General features: G+C 40.1%; 1 protein-coding gene across 3 annotated transcripts in view; it reads right to left on the reverse strand.

The window, feature by feature from the left end:
* wnk4a (WNK lysine deficient protein kinase 4a) overlaps positions 1-17,913 on the reverse strand; it is a 70,774-nt gene that overhangs the window by 32,045 nt on the left and 20,816 nt on the right. For all 3 annotated transcript variants that reach the window (XM_060849074.1, XM_060849075.1, XM_060849072.1), the window contains exons 2-5: positions 15,555-15,727; positions 14,968-15,188; positions 11,496-11,653; positions 3,234-3,322 (exon numbers count right to left, since the gene is read on the reverse strand). In XM_060849074.1, coding sequence (XP_060705057.1) covers positions 3,234-3,322; positions 11,496-11,653; positions 14,968-15,188; positions 15,555-15,727 — 641 coding nt within the window. The remainder of the gene's footprint in view (positions 1-3,233; positions 3,323-11,495; positions 11,654-14,967; positions 15,189-15,554; positions 15,728-17,913) is intronic.

The raw sequence follows: 17,913 nt of genomic DNA on the forward strand, positions 1-17,913 counted from the left end.
CTACGTCCCTCTGTAACCTGCAACATCCTTCAGCACTATCTACAATTCCACCGACCTTAGTGTCATCCGTAAATTTACTAACGCATCCTTCTACACTCTCATCTAGGTAATTTACAAAAATGACAAACAGCAGTGACTCCAAAACAGATCCTTGCGGTACCCCACTAGTAACTGAACACCAGGATGAACATTTCCCATCAACTGCTACCCGTTGTCTTTTTTCAACTAGCCAATTTCTGATTCAAACTGCTAAATCACCCTCAATCCCATGCCTCAGTATTTTGTGCAGTAGCTGATCATGGGGAACCTTACAAACGCCTTAGTGAAATCGATATACACCACATCAACTGCTTTACCCTCATCGCTTGTTTGGTCAACAGCTCAAAGAACTCAATAACATTTATGAGGCATAAGCTACCCTTCACAAAACCCTGCTGACTATCCTTAATCAACTCATTCCTCTCTAGATGATTATAAATCTTCTCTCTCATAATCTTTTCCAACACTTTACCCACAACCGAAATAAGGTGCACTGGGCTATAACCACCTGAAGAAGCAGCGCTCCGAAAGCTAGTAGATTAGATTCCCGACAGTGTGGAAACAGGCCCTTCAGCCCAACTAGTCCACACCGACCCTCCGAAGAGTAGCCCACCCAGACCCAGACCCATTTCCCTCCGACTAATGCACCTAACACTATGGGCAAATTAGCATGGTCAATCACCTGACCCGCACATCTTTGGACTGTGGGAGGAAGCCCACACAGACACAGGGTGAATGTGCAAACTCCATACAGACAGTCACCCGAGGCTGGAATTGAACCTGAGACCCTGGTGCTATGAGGCAGCAGTGCTAACCACTAAGCCACCGTGCCACCCTTCCAAATAAACCAGTTGGACTATAACTTGGTGTTGTGAGATTTTTAACTTGGTCTGGAATTACCTGAATTGTCTCTACACCCCTTCTTGAACAAGGGAACAATATTTGCTATCCTCCAGTCTTCTGGTACTATTCTTGTAGACAATGACAACATAAAGATCAATGCCAAAGACTCTGCAATCTCCTCCCTGGCTTCCCAGAGAATCCTAGGATAAATTGCATCCGGCCAGGGGACTTCTGTTTCCACACTCTCCAGAATTGCCAAGCTCCTCCTCGTGAACCTCAATCCTGTCTAATCTAGTAAACTGGACTCCCATTCACATCCCTTCTCTGCATTCATGATTTGATAACATCCAAAGTTATGCTGTTTAAAAAAAGTCAAGAGCAGTACACGAATGGGAACATTGCTATCTGCAAGTTCCCCTCCAAGCCACACACCATCCTGACTTGGAACTATACACATGATCTGTTGTTTGGTCAAAGTCCTTCCTTAATAGTACTGTGAGTGTCCATATATCTCAAGGCCTGCAGTAATTGAAGAAGGCTGTTATCTTCTCCAGGCTAACCTAGTCAGTAATATACACATCCTACAACCAATTTAAAAATACTATGGCCATACAGCAAACAATCTGTTGGGGAGAGGATAGCGCCATAGAACCACTACAGTCTGGAAACAGGCCATGTGGCCCAAGTCCACATTGTCCCTTAGAAGAATATCTCACCCTAACCCATTCCCCTATCCTACTACCTTACATTTCCCCTGACGAATGCACCTAACCTATACATCCTAGAACATTGTGGACAATTTAGCATGGCCAATAGTACCTAACTTGCACATCTTTGGACTGTGGGTGGAAACCGGAGTACTTGGAAGAAACCCACACAGACACAGGGTGAATATGAAAACTCCACACAGGAGTCTCCAGAGGCTGGAATTGAACCCAGGCAGCAGTGCTAACCACTGAGCCACCATGCCACGCAAATATGGTTGTTGTTTTCAGTGATGGCATGTGTTGCCAAGCTATTAAAGATTAGAAGTCTTTTATCAAGCAATTATAATAGCAAAGTGCAGTTTTGGCATGGAAGACAGAAATGCTGCTTTTCATTAAACACCTGGTTTCTTAGAATTGCAGTCAGAATGAATCAGTACACAGTGCAGGTTTTAGCGTGTTCCAACTGCCTATATGTCAAGTGGGGTGGCAGGTGGGATTCAGGCACAATCATTTTAAAATGGTGGACATGTTCTCTTGCTGCAATATAGTTGAAAAATACAACTGTGCAGTACACAACTTCTGGTGGTGAATGGCCACTCCCATCTCTAATACTGCAGCAAGTGTAGAGGAACTAAGAGCCAGAAATGTACCACCTGCCAGAATAGTGTAAGTAAATAAACTGACATCCAGGACCCATGTCTGAAACAGTTGAAAATGGTACTTAATGGCTGCTTTAAGTCCTCTCTGCAAAACTTTTTTTGGGTTTTGGTGTGAATATAGCCAGTATGCTACAGTATAAAGGGTAACTCTGTAGACAGCAACCATGAAGGCAGGAGCTTAAAATCCACTCAACCTGAATTGGAGCCTTTGCCCATATCTAAACTACACAGATTGCTGCCAGGCTAGTATCCTTCCCAATCCCCAGCGTATTCCAAACCTGTGACCCCTACTACCTAGAAGGTCAAAAGCAGCAGATATATGGTAACACTTGCAAATTCCTTTCCAAGCCACTCACCATCGTGACTTGGAAGTTTGCAGTCATTCCTTTATTGTCACTGGATCATAATTCTGGAATTCCATTCCTAACAGTAACTGTGGGTGTTACTATACCATACAGTTTGCAATCTGCCTGCCCTACCCTTTCCAACAGACTGATTACATTACCCTACTAGATCACCCTCCTGTCCTGATACCATCTCAGCATCTTATAATGGGCAAGCTGACAATTGATATGTTCTGCAGCTCAATCATTTTGTGGCCCAAAGTTCAATATCACGTGCACCACGATACACTGTGGGTGTACCCAGTCAGTGGGGTGAACCTATTTACAAAACTATTGTGATAGTTAAAAGATTAATTTGTTTAAAAATCTTGCATAATAATCATGTAACAACTCAATGAGAAGTAATCAAATTAAATATTGACATTTAGAAGTATTATGTACCAACCAGAAACAGCCTGAAGTATCTATACAAGTACCAATGTAAAGTTGTTACATCTGACTTTCAGTGTCAAGCAATTAAAAAACTGTCCACATCCTAGCTGGTCATATGGGACTGATAGACTGATAAAGTTCATCGATGATCCATGATCTAACTGTAAGGTCAATCTATGTCACCACACAAACAACGAGCAGATTCTTACCTCTCATCTTTATTTTGGCGTATGCATCCTTCAATAATCTCTTTCAGCTCTGGGACTTTTACTTTGTTAAAGCTGGCTGGCTTAACACCCTACAGGGGAAAAAAAAACCATGCAGTAGCCTTTAGTCTAATGCAAAGTGCAATCAAGTGTGGAAAATGTTATATGTAGTAATGATTAACAGGCTAACTTTTTTTATGGTATGCATTGAATTACATCTCAGAAAAAAAAGTAAACAAGTTTAATAACTTTACAATTAAAGTCATATTCTATCCTCACAACTTTATTTGTGTTTACAATAGCTCATTATCAGAGGTAAGAAAATCTAAATTATTTCCCTGCACTTCTTATAAACTACATGGTGAAAGTGAGCAATTTACTGTTGTGTCCAGACACTATGTACAGATTAGCCGAAATAAAATTCCAAAATGGACAAAAGTTTGGTTTGAATGGAAAATTATGTACTTACTTGCAGATTTGTCTTTTTATGTGGTTACATATAATTTAGCAGATTATTGTGTAAAAAGGCACAAACCTGATGAAGCTGTCAGGCAAGAAACTTAAAACAGGAGCTGCCTACTACCAAGTGTTACTGCCACACTATCTAAAAATGCTGAAACAAGTGTCACCCTCAGTGTAAACCAACATAATTCTGCAAACCACCAGGTGTAAAACCAGGACTAAACTCTTTACGCAGTCTCAGCTTCACCAGTTAAATGGAAATGAGCAATTATGTAACCTCCAAAATTTTCCTACAGACTAATCTAATCAAAAAGGATTGTGGAAATGGACTACAGTCACACTGTTTATTGCATATCAATGTTCACTTATTCCAGTCTGAGCCAGTGCTGGTGGCTTTTAAGAATATTAAATTAGTGTAACTGCCTTTGCTTCTCAGTAACTCAGACCATATAACACAAGTACAAATCTTGAAGGTCAAAGATGTATAATCAGATTAACATTGAAACAGTTCAGCATCATTAACTATCGGTACTTTGACTTTGGCCATATCCCAAAATCTTGAAACATCTTTGTACAAATACACAGAACAACAACAACAACACAAAAAATATTGGACCAAAACATCACTACGTTGCTGAATTAATTGATCCAGAAAACAGTCAGATTCACATGACCCCCTTCCCTCAAAGTGCATGTTGTACAGTCGGTAAAAAGATCATAGGCAAACTTCAAAAAGTGTTCCTTTTATTCTCAAATGAACAACAGATGTTATCAGCAAAGCTGTGCTTCCCAGATGTGTCCATACCAATTCTAACTATTGAACTGATGTCTTTTGAAAGACTTCAAAAACTATTTTTTTGCAGGAATCAAAAACAGCCAACAATATTGAACCAGATAGATCTTTCTCAGATGTCCTAGTGTGCTATTCTGAAGTCATTATCCATATCTCAATGGTCCAGTTAACCAAAACTGATCATTGCAGTGGAAATCCTGTCAACAGGAAGTACTCTCCCATTTATATAAAAATATAAAGTTGGTATCTCCACAGGCCAAGAAGTTGAGTATCAATTTCTTGCTCATTAATCAATTTCTTTAATCACAGTATTATTGTCGCTCAGAGATTATGATACATTGCCATAAAGAGGAATGACATAGGATTGAGAGATAACTGGCCTTCATTTGAATAATAGCATGACATATAATTAGCACCTTCAATAATGTTTAGTGTAACTTTCTAAGTGTTACAGTTTAAGGATACAATTAGGCCCCAATTTAAGGATACGAGGTAGGTCATTTGGGACTGAGATGAGGAGAAATTTCTTCACCCAAAGAGTGGTGAACCTGTGGCTGCTCTGCCACAGTAAAGGGTGGAGGCCAAAACATTGAATTTCAAGAAGGAGTTTGATATAGTTCTTACAGCTAAAGGGTTCAAAGGGCGAGGACAGAAAGTGCAAACATTGTGCTAAATTGGATGATCACCTGCGATCATACTGTATGGTGGAGCAGACTCAAAAGGGCATAATAGCCGACTCCTATTTTCTATGTTTATTTTTAAATTTTATAAAGCAGCACTTCATGAAGATTGCTGTGAATAAATTCCAAAAATTAACACCATGCTGCACATCATAACACTCATCAGAATTGCCTTTAATAATATCAAGGGTTCAATTGTTACTCAGACTGAGTATAAAAGCTGGAAGGGTATCAGTTGAATTCTACTGGTCACCTGGATGAAATAACTGAGCCCTCATGTCTGGCCTAAAAATCATCAAGGCTGGAGTATAGGGAAAATAAAGTAACAAAACTTGATTCAGAAAAATAGGAAATGTCAATTTTCTTTTTTTTGTTCTCAGTTCATTTTGTGATTCTTAAGCAGCCCTGGCACAATTTGATAATAATGGTTATAGATAATCTGCAGCAGCCACACTTTTGTGAACATTTAGAGCATTTGAGAGATCGATCTTAGGAGAAGACCATCAACTTACTCCTTGACCCACCCTACCAAGAGGTTACATTGTCTGTTTTCCCTTTTCTAATAAGACCAACTTGAAGACCATAAGACCATAAGACATAGGAGTGGAAGGAAGGCCATTCGGCCCATCGAGTCCACTCCGCCATTCAATCATGGCTGATGGGCATTTCAACTCCACTTACCAGCATTCTCCCCGTAGCCCTTAATTCCTTGAGACAACAAGAATCTATCAATCTCTGCCTTGAAGACATTTAGCGTCCCGGCCTCCACTGCACTCCGTGGCAATGAATTCCACAGGCCCACCACTCGCTGGCTGAAGAAATTTATGTTCTGAATTGACCCCCTCTAATTCTAAGGCTGTGTCCACGGGTCCTAGTCTCCTCGCCTAATGGAAACAATTTCCTAGCGTCCACCCTTTCCAAGCCATGTATTATCTTGTACGTCTCTATTAAGTCTCCCCTTAAATCTTCTAAACTCCAATGAATACAATCCCAGGATCCTCAGCCATTCCTCATATGTTAGACCTACCATTCCAGGGATCATCCGTGTGTTAACTTTGGGCAGAAGTTTAACTGTATACATCCCCTTTAATGCCCTTTCCCTGCACCATCATCCTAAAACATGAGAGGTAACTGGTGACAGGGGTGAGTATGGTATGTGGTAGGTTCTTTTCCTGAAGGGCATTATGTATATTCAACATACACAGCCCATAAGCATAACACTGCAATTTTCTAAATCCAACACTGTGCCAGTTGCACGTCAAATCCCTGATGCATTAAATGTACTGGTAATAATTGAGCATCATCTGCGGTCCTGAAGTAGGTTATCATTGGCAAATTTGCAGATCATTCCCTAACATACACTTAGATCATCAATAAAACTGGTAAAGAGCAATGGTCTCAATAATAATTCCCATAGGGTCAAGATTAGTGTGGTGCTGGAAAAGCACAGCAGGTCAGGCAGCATCTGAGGAGCAGGAAGAAATCGACGTTTCGGGCAAAAGCCCTTCATCAGGAATAATAATTCCTGTAGGACACCTTTGGTAACTGGTTGCACTTCTATCTAAACCTACCCATGACTATTTTAGGTCTACAGTGTTCTATTCCATTCTCAATCTAGCACAGTACATTGCCAGCAATAACTGAGCTTCCAGACTTGCTGAAAAGTCTCTTATGCTATACTTTATAAAAGCTTTTAGATAAACAATGATATCCTGTCCTAATTCACTACATTGGTGCCCTCTTCAACAACACACCAAAATTAGTCAGACAACATTCCCTTTCACTGAAGCCACACTAACTGTTCTTGCTCTGACCTTCTCAGCAATCACATAGTGCATTAATAATTAGCCCCTCAGGCATCCTCTCATTGCTCATCTCAAGCGAATGGTTATACTGATCTATCTCACAATATTTTTTAAAGATGAGAACTACATTAGTCTCTTTCCAGTTTAAAACAACAGTCACTGGCTCTTATGAACTATTAAAAACATGAGCAAGAAGCTTGTATGGCCCAAATCTCATCTCATTTCCCCAAGAGCCCTAGGATTTATATAGTCTGGGGACCAACTGCCCCATTTATACGGAGATCTTTCTAAAATGTACCATCTTGATTTTACTCAATTTAATTCAATTGCTTACAAATGTGACCTGAATAGGAATGCCATCTTTGTTTAATAAACGCCTTTCCTTTTCCTGTACACTTCAAAGCTCGCAATTTTCTTTGGTTTATGGAATGTCTGAATGGTCAACTAACAAGAGAATGCTTGGTTTGAAATCATTAATAATGTAGCATGGATATCTTTCCATTCTGTTACAGAAACCATGTGTTAACATTTACCTGTTATTGTTAACAATACAGCTCAACTTTCTGAAAGTGAATCGACTTTCAGCCAGAGTGAACTAACTGACATGTTTCGTGTTACTTACTCAAAAGGTTCATAATTGAATAAGTAATTAAACTAGTTGTTAGAATACAGTCTCTCACTCCAAATATTTAATTGAGGCCAAACCTCAGTGAAGTAGTAAAAGAGTGCCTCTTATTTACAGGTAATTATTTTGAATGAGACAATTCTAGCTTTTTCTAAAATGTCCATATACCCCCTGAAATCTTAGCATGTCTTAACAATGCATCTCTCATCTACTTGGGATTATCACTGCATTGATCACAGGGACCCAGTACTTATTGTCACTCATCAGCAGAAAACTAAGTGTTTGGAGGTCAGGAATAAATTCCCAAGGACAACTCCTAAAGTTCACTTAAGATGGTTTGTGGGACTTAACTACATAATAGACACAAAGTCGACTGCTTGGTTAGGAGCTGTTCAAAATTGAATGGCTTGAGCACTAAAATGGTCTGGAGATAGATGCAGAGATGTGTACGGGAGTAGAGTAGGATGATATGCTCAGTGCATGTTCTTTCAAAATAAGAATGGAGTCTGCCTATAGGACTAACAATGCCAACCCTTCATTTCAGCCTGCTCCTGCCTCAGAACTGATTTTTTTCCTAATTTGATTCTGGTTTCTTTCTCTCTATATCCAGTCGCTTCACACTTCCATCTGTAAATCTTCCAAATGCACTGGTGCCATTTCTAGTTCTTAGCAGAACTGGAAATTATTTTTAAAATGAACTTAGCTTCAGATTTCCACCCTCGTGTTCACAAGATCCATCTCAGAATATTCCTTTCCCTTTGTTTTTACTTCTGAGGGTGGGTTCTCTCCTAAACAATTCCTTCAAGGCCTTAATTCAATTCTACCAAATCCTCTATCTCCATCACATCTGTTCTGATAATACTACCCTCCATATAAGGGTTTCTGATTCTATGAGCTTTTTCCTTCACCAAAGATTCTCCTTCAATGTAACTGACAGGGATCTCTGATCGTGTCCATTCCAGCACTCTCCCTTATGCTTTTACCTGTTCCCCTTCTCACAAACCTTTCCTGAGTGTTCCCCATTTTCAATGCCCACCCCCCCCCATCCCCCCACCAGCTCCTACATTCAATTGGACTGCTGCCATTTCCTCTTCCTCCAGCTTGATGCCACCCCAAAACACATGTTCACCTCCCCTGATTCAGCATTCTGGAAGGTCCATTTCCACTGCAACATTCTAGTCCAAGAAACCCACTATTTCCAACTGCACCATCCATACACAGAAGTGGAGGTGCAAAACCTACCATTGTTCCTCCTCCCTTTTCCATTATCCAGACCCCAAACCCTCCTCCTGGATAATATAGGAATCTACTTGTATTTCTTTCAATTTATATGCTGTGATAAGTGTTCATTGCCTCTTGTATTTGGGGATTGACTGGACTTTGTAGCACACATCTGGTCAAAACAGCACACATCTCTGGGCACGTCATCTGCAAAATTAATAGTTTACCCGACTCCAACCTTTCTATCCATGACCCTCCCGACTATTCCTCAACTTTATTTGAGCTTCATGGAACAGCATCTCATCTTTTGAGTAGGTATGTTATGGCCTTCTGAACTCAGCATTAAATTCAAGTTCTGATCATAATGTCACTCATGTTTCAACAACTGACAGTGTTAATTCTTCTATACACATTCACACCTCCTCTAAAGCATGTGTCCATACTTCTCCCATTACCATTGCCTTTTTCTTTGAGCCATTACCGTTGTTATTGAATCTCTACTGCTTCCCACCTTTTGTAACTCTACCTCTCCCGTTTCCCTGTCAGGGAACCTGCTTAAAATTTCATCACATCTTTAACTTGTTCCAGTTCTAATGAAATCCAACTAAAACATTTACTCGGATTATCTCTGCACAAGTGCTGCTTGACATGCTTTGTACTACCAGCATTTTGTTTCTATTTTACTTTACTCTTAAGAACACATAGGAGCCAGAGTAGGCCATTCAGCCCTTCAAGCCTGCAATGGCATTGAATGAGATCTTATTTGAACTGTCTCAGACCTCAATTCTCCTTCATTCACTATCTCAGAGCAAAGCAATTCCTTCACACCCCAATGATCTGATGTGCTTTTGTGTTTTTTTTAAATCACTTATGGATCTTGGGTGTTGTTGGCTGGGCCAGCATTTACTATCCATCCCTTGTTGCCCTTGAGAAGGTGGTAGTGAGCTGTCTTCTTGAACTGCTACAGGTTGACCCACAATGCTGTTAGGGAGGGAAATCCAGGAGTTTGACCCAGCAACACTGAGGGAATCAAAGTTTGGGAAAAGATTTGTAGCTCGGGTGCTCGTTGTTGTGGTTCTGTTCGCCGAGCTGGGAATTTGTGTTGCAGATGTTTTGTCCCCTGTCTAGGTGACATTCTCAGTGCTTGGGAGCCTCCTGTGAAGCGCTTCTGTGAGCTTTCCTCCGCCATTTGTAGTGGTTTGAATTGCGGCAGACTCAAACCACTACAAATGCCAGAGGAAAGATCACAGAAGCACTTCACAGGAGTTCCCAAGCACTGAGGATGTCACCTAGACAGGGGACGAAACATCTGCAACACAAATTCCCAGCTCAGCGAACGGAACCACAAGAGTGAGGGAATGTGATGTTATTTCCCAGTCAGGATGTTGAGTGGCTTGGAGGGGAACTTGCAGTGGTGGTGTTCCCAAGTATTTGCTGCCTTTCTCATTCACGTGGAAGTGATCTTGGGTTTGGAAGGTGCTGTCTAAGGAGCCTTGATGGCTTTCTGCAGTGCATCTCTTAGGTAGTACACACTACTGCTACTGAGTGTTAGTGGTGGAGAGAGTGGATGCTTGTGGATGTGGTGCCAATCAAGTGGGCTGCATTGTCCTGAATGATGTCAAGCTTCTTGAGTGTTGTTGGAGCTGCACCAATCCAGCTACTTGGAGACTATTCCATCAAACTCCTGACTACTGCCTTGTAGACAGTGGATAAGCTTTCAGGAGTCAGGCGGTGAGTTACTCACCGCAATATTCCTAGCCTCTGACCTGCTTTTGTAGCCACTGTATTCATATGGTGAGTCCAGTGAGTTTCTGGCCAATGGTAACCTCAAGAACATTGATAGAGGAGGAATTTGGTGATGGTAACACCACTGAATGTCAAGGTTAGATTGTTGCTTTTGGAGATGGTCATTGCCTGACATTAGTGTGGCACAAATGTTACTTGTCACTGATCAGCCCAAGCCTGGATATTGTTCAGATCTTATTATATTTGAATATGGACTGCTGCTCACAAATAGTACTGAACATTATGCAATCATTGGCAAACATTCCTGCTTCTGACCTGATGATGGAAGGCAGGCCGTTAATGAAGCAGCTGAAAATGACTGAGCTTACGACACTACCTTGAGGAACTTCTGCAGAAATGTCCTGGAGCAGAGTTGACTGACTTCCAACAACGACAAAATCTTCATATGTGCCAGGTATGACTCAAACCAGTGGAGAGTTTACCTATTGATTCCAGTTTTGCTAGGATTCCTTGAAGCTGCACTTTGTCGAATGCAAGGGCTGTTACCCTCACCTCACCTCTGGAGTTCAGATCTTCTGTCTATGTCCGAATCAGGGCTGTAATGAGCTCAGGACTTGAGTGGCCTTGGTGGAACCCAAACTGGTCATCACGGAGCAGCTTATTGCTGAACACCTTCCATCACTTTACTGATGATTGAGAGTATACTGTGGGGGCTGGTATTCTGAAATAATTAGCCTGGTTTGGATTTGTTGTGCTTTTTATGTACACATGTACTACTATTGCAAAGGCTTTTTCCTAATTTCGTGGAGGATAGGATTATATGTTTTGAAATATATCATTAAGTATTATAGTTTGTATATTGTAATATGGTTTCCTTTCAGGAATGTTATGATTAATTTCATGAAACTGAAAGCCAAATACATTTCAACTTACACTTGTTACTTTGCGATATATCTGGGCTGCATTATGGCACTCTGAATATGGATATTCTGAGGTGGCCATTTCCAACAAACACATGCCAAAGGCATAAACGTCAACAGATTCATCATACTTTTCTTCATACATCTCAGGAGCCATAAACTCTGGAGTACCTAAAACAAAGAAAGATTGGGTTTGCGTTATAATACAAACTTGTGGTTCAACACTTCTATATTTTCTTTTAAATATCTAAATCAACACAAATTACCAAATCTCTAGGTTAATATCAGTATCTATGGTCTTCCTAACTGCTCCACAACTTAAGGTTTAATTTCACCAGGTAGATGCCCAACTGAGTAGTTGAAACTTCCAAAAATGCAAGCATTGAATTAAGTTTTTTTCTAAAATAAGTTTTTTTGTCGCTAGCTTATCGTTTAGTGCTAATTATCTTTTTTCTCTCACCTTCTGACTGTTCTGCTAACTTATGCTTTCTTTCTCGGAAGACAAATGGCTATTTTGATTATTTCAATTTTCTCTCTTTCCTGGCTATCGCTGTCCATTTCCAACATTCACTGCTACTTGGTGACCTTTCAAATCTATTGTTTCTCTTTGATTTTCCAGCCATTCAAGGAAGGAAAAAAAGACTTGCATTATATAATACCTTTCAAGACCACCAGACATCTTAAAGCAATAACTTTTGAGGTGTAGACACTGCTGGAATTATGGAAAACTGCAACTAATCTATACATATCAACCTCCCACATACAGGAACAATAATGATCAGATAATCTATTTTTGCAATGTTGACTGGGAGATAAATATTACTCAGGGCACCATAAATTACTCCAATGCTCTTTTTCAAAACACACATGGGATCTTTTGCATTCACCTGTGATAATAATACAGCTTTAAGAGGTGAGTATTGCCCTCATTTCTTTTCTGACGAAAGGCTGACAAAGAGGTGGTGAGTGGTATGCTCAAAGCCAATAACCTCAACAGCTTGAGGGGTCTTGGGGATGTTTTTTTTAAAAAAGGGTTGAAACAATAGAACAGCGTGAATGTGTGGGGTCAAGCGCCCACAGAATCTGGGTTTTTAGATGTAGCTTTCTGCAGTTGCAGGGGTCTTGAAGCCAGAGGTGGAGGCTTTTATTCTTTTCTTTCTTAAAGCTAAAAAGCTGTGTTTCTCTTCCTTCTGCTCCAATTGCATGTGAGACAACCTATTTTACTGAATTTGCCTTTGCCAAGGGTATGTCTATGGGATGTTACTACGCTGCAACAGTTAATTAGCAGTTTATATTTAAATTTCAATAGAGTTAGTTACAATTCTTTTCTTTTTATTTTATCTGTGTTTAAACTGCAGTGTAAAAATAAAATGTGTTTTGCTTAGAGTCAAACAGTTTGATTAATCAAATTACATCTAGAATGCAACACTTTACACTTACATTTAAAATTAGAAAAAGTTAAGGTCTGGGCTAGCTTATTATATTTTGAAGGGGTTACATGTGGTCCATAAGACACTTGAGCTGGATTTGGCTCAGCTTAACAGCTCATGAAAGAGCCAGTACCTCTGACACTGCAGCAGTCTCCCACTGCTACAGTGGAGTGGCCTGGCTTGGAAGAAGTCACAACATTCTGATTCAGACACAAGAACACTATCTACTGAGCTACAGTTTACACTGACACTGGTCACTATGGAATATGTCCCTCTGTCTTGGTCCGTGATGCTTCTACATTGGTCTTAGTAAAAGTGACAGCAGTTGTTATGCACATTCCTTAGCAGTAGATTAAATATTTATGGATCCATATGCATGTGCATATACTGAGGAGCATATGATATAATTTAACACACTTGGCTTGAGTACAGCCTACTTGCACCTGAATGTTTCTTTGTTTCCACACCAAATCCTGCCTCGTGCAGGATTATGTATTAATTCCAAGAAACTTAATACTCTTCTAGATTCTGTAGAGCAAACACCAAATACTAAGTGCTCCAAATTGGAGTTTTAATTCCAGCCTAATTAAGCATTTTCTACTGCACTAGAATGATGTCAGCGCTTTGCAACATGTTTTCCAATCAGTAACGCATTTTTTACACTCATTTAAAAATAGAGTCCATGACATTGGATTTCTGATGATGTTCTGCATTGTAGATATTTCCAAGTACAATATTATAGTAGTTGAAAGAAAACAGACACACACAATTTTTAATGGTGAAGTCAATTCCTATGATCCTATGCCCCATTAATCCAAATGCTTGCACATTAAAAGTAATCATTCAACGTTACTAAGCGCTGAATTATGAGGAACTCGACTAAAAGGATTATGTCCAATCTTTTTTTAGTATTTTCATTTCAGTTTACCTTGCTTTCTTGAGGTTTTTTTTCCTTCCTATTATTCTGATTGAGACGGTCAGATAACACTTTGGGGATTCTTCAGGAAGCAGCTTTTTTTGTCACTAGTAAGAATATTGCAATGTGCTTCTTCTTCAGAATCTCAGATCCTTGTGATTTTTAGAAAGCAACAATGAGAGGCACCAATGAAGCTACACCAACAGTATCCTGTGCCCACCTGTCAGTAGTTTTTTTAAAATTTGGATCTGGAGACAGCCAGGTGCAGATAATTAGTGCAGGCTCCAGTTCCAAACAAATTGTAAACTGAATGGTACAGGTGCTCTGTCACCTTCATTGTGTGACTGAATGAATCTGCAAGAGTATTCAACCATTCCAGTGATCTCTAGCCAAGAGAAAGCAGCATCAGAAGCTTCAGTTTAACCCATGGCCAGGTACAAATTGGTTTGATGAGCTGGAAGGTTACCTGTAGGTGATGTACACCACTGGGCTGGCACAGGGAACTAAAACTACAACCTCAGGTTTATTTCCACACCCCCTTTCAGGGCCGGCATCTTCCCAATTATCTCATGCAACACTGGAACCACATCTTCAAATCTCAGAGGAGGGCAAGGCCCCAAAAATGCACATCACTTGCACTTACACTATTTAGTATGGGTTTCCTTCATTTTTGGCTGTCACTGCTTTCCTGTCATCCACTTCAGAGGAGGCAAGGGCTACTGAACCTTGAAATATTCCTTGAGGTAGGGTAAGTAATTTTTATTGTGCAAGGAGAAACCTGAAAGTTCCAATCTGATTTTTCAATGTTGCTTGGGAGGATGCCATGTGTTTACCCTCCATTGACAGCATTCAGAATTTCTTTCTCAGTTGTGTCCAGGCTTAGATGAAACGCTAACAATGTATTCTGACCCCAAACTTAAATAGGATTCTTTTACTTTCTAACTAATATTTTCATATCACATTTCTCAGTGTTACAGTTCTTTCTAATACAAATTACCAAATCTGAGTCAATTAATTGTTGGAGGGAGATTTAGTACTTTGAGTCACATTGAACAAGTGGGATTTACTGAAACTAATTTCTACTACGATACATGTTCATATGATTAATAAAGGCATACAAGATCTTAAATTGTGTTTACCTATTACACTTTTTGCAAATGATGCACTTTTTAGTGTTGCAAGACCAAGGTCACCGATCTTTACAGAGCCAGTTGGTCCTGTAATGAAGATATTATCGCATTTGAGGTCACGGTGGATGATAGGAGGGGACCGTGTATGAAGGAACTGTAGGCCCTTCAGAATCTGTCTGCTCCATCTCTGCAGAACCTTATTCTTCATTGCTTTAAACCGCTTTAGGTACCTAAAGATAAAAGCAGTTGAATAACACAGCAGCCTCAGTAGCGAACCTTGCATTTCTAATTGCTATGGTTGTTACACAGTGCCAGCTTGCTGCTGCATTGTGTTACACACTGCAAGTCCACTAAGCATCACTTTACATCACATGTCACAAGGGATTAAAAGGGAGAGGTGAATGGCTGGATTTGGGGCTAGGGTCTCAGCTTTGGAATTTCTTCAAGCATGGATCGATCACTCCTACATAACTGGCAGCTCTCATGCATCTTTTCTCCAGGGAACATTCCATTTTGATCATCATTCCATTTACTGCACTTTGTCTAAGACGTAAATCAGTCAGTTGGATCGAAAACGCGGTTACCTCGTTACTTACGTTTTGAGTGTCCCTGATGTCATCAGTTCAGTCACCAGCACAATACATTTGTGACCTTTCACTGAACATTTAAAGGAATCATAGAAACGCACTATGTTGGGGTGTTGTAATCCTTTCAGCATCTCCACCTCTTCACTGAACCTCTGCCTCTCAGCCTTTGATAATTTACGAGTCTGAGAAGACAAAGGAGGATGTAAAATGCAAACATCCATATTCAGCAAAAATCTAGGACAGAAACAACTATCAACATTTTTGCATGGCATGTCACAGTGATAATAAATCCCAGCGCCGCAAGGGAGTAAATGCCTTCAGTAAAATAATTGGAACTTGATAGAAACATATTTCCGATCCACGTGTACTGTATTTTCTTGAATGCAAGCAGCCAGCAATATATCTGAAAACTATAAAACTACTTGCCAAGTCCCCAAATAGAGCACGACTAATTCATTCAGACCTTGTTTGGAGTTTTTTTTTATTAAGGACAAGGTTTCCCATTTGAAAGTATTTTACTTCACATCTCCTTTCATTGGGTTTGCAGTACAATGACCATTGCTTAGACTTCTGTCACTGCTGCTGTGAAATCTGCTGCTAAAATATACAAAACCATCACCCAGGGACACTTTCCCTCTGATGGCATTACTTGCCTGTGGGCAGATACTTTGATTGTAATCTGCAACTCGCACAATTCACATGACGAAGATTGAATGAACAAATAGAAAGCACGGGCAGGTGGACCAGTTGAACTATCAAGCCTGTCACACACCATAACGGATAATAATCCCTTGCTAAACAATTCCCCGCACAACAATATGCAGGACACCACATATATCTTAAAATTGAATGTAATTAAACAATGTCTGGTCTGGTCCTTTAGCACATTCTCATTTTTGTTTTGAATTTAATTGCATTCCTCTGTCAATTTGGTGTCATCTGCAAACTTACAAATTATCCTCTCAGTAACACTGTCCAGGCCATTAAAAAGACCTTGAACACCTGGGTGGCACCACTGTTGGAAAGTCTCCAAATTGAAGACTCTGCCATCTACAATGATGGGCTATGGTACTGGATCCAATTCCTGATGCAACATTTCAAATTTCCATTGATACCAGAATGTCCCTACTTGTGAAGTGACCAAGTGTGAGAAGCTTATCAAAGTTTTTCTGTAACTTCAGGTAAATTAGGATTTCCTTCATCCACAATCCTAGTCATTTCCACCGTGAAATCAATCATATTGTTAAGCCTGACCATTTTCTTGGAAGCCACTCATGAATTTCTAATGCACCTCTCCTGTCTCCCACTGATTGTAAAGACAGCTGTTATAATGTCTTCCAGACAATGGCCGGCAAGCAGAGAATTCTCAGACTCCGATTTACCTTCTTTATTTTTGAAAATATGAGTGACACAAACTAGCTTCTCGCATAAAGGAAACTTGGTTACAAACTATAGGCGTGGACTCACAGAGCACTTGTCCCATGTCTGTATGGATACTGTTCAGAATTAGATAATAGATATTCCTCAACTGAATCCTCTACAGATTAATGCAAAAAGACATTTAGAAGCTCTGCTGTAAACTGAAGCTCTCCATACATTCTGGTATCAATGGAAATTTGAAATGTTGCATCAGGAATTGGATCCAGTACCATAGCCCATCATTGTAGATGGCAGAGTCTTCAATTTGGAGACTTTCCAACAGTGGTGCCACCCAGGTGTTCAAGGTCTTTTTAATGGCCTGGACAGTGTTACTGAGAGGATAATTTGTAAGTTTGCAGATGACACCAAATTGACAGAGGAATGCAATTAAATTCAAAACAAAAATGAGAATGTGCTAAAGGACCAGACCAGACATTGTTTAATTACATTCAATTTTAAGATATATGTGGTGTCCTGCATATTGTTGTGGGGGGAATTGTTTAGCAAGGGATTATTATCCGTTATGCTAGAAGTCTGATGAAGGCAGATTCGATTTGGATAGAAATAATGTCCAAAAGGGGTCGTGGAGAAAGCAGGAGATGGGCACTAGGTAATGATGCTATTTGAAGAGCCAGTGCAGGCACTTTGGATCAAAGGATTTCTTCCTGCACTATATCACTTCTTTACTTCTGTGATTGATTCATTCTATGGGATCTTTTCGCACCCCTATATTAATGAACTTGTGACTGAGCTGAAAAACGACTCGCTGTAACCACCACAATTACACACCTCTGTGTTTTCCACACATCTTTTGGCTAATCCTTTACTGTTTTTAACTCCTTTCATTGCAATGATATCATTCCACTGGTCTCCTGAATGTTAAATGCCATAGGTTGGTAGGATGCCTCCTGCTTCAATCAAATTTGTCAGTAAATAAACATGTGGAAGA

This window comes from Hemiscyllium ocellatum, chromosome 32, assembly GCF_020745735.1.
Source record: "Hemiscyllium ocellatum isolate sHemOce1 chromosome 32, sHemOce1.pat.X.cur, whole genome shotgun sequence".
Taxonomy (NCBI): domain Eukaryota; kingdom Metazoa; phylum Chordata; class Chondrichthyes; order Orectolobiformes; family Hemiscylliidae; genus Hemiscyllium; species Hemiscyllium ocellatum.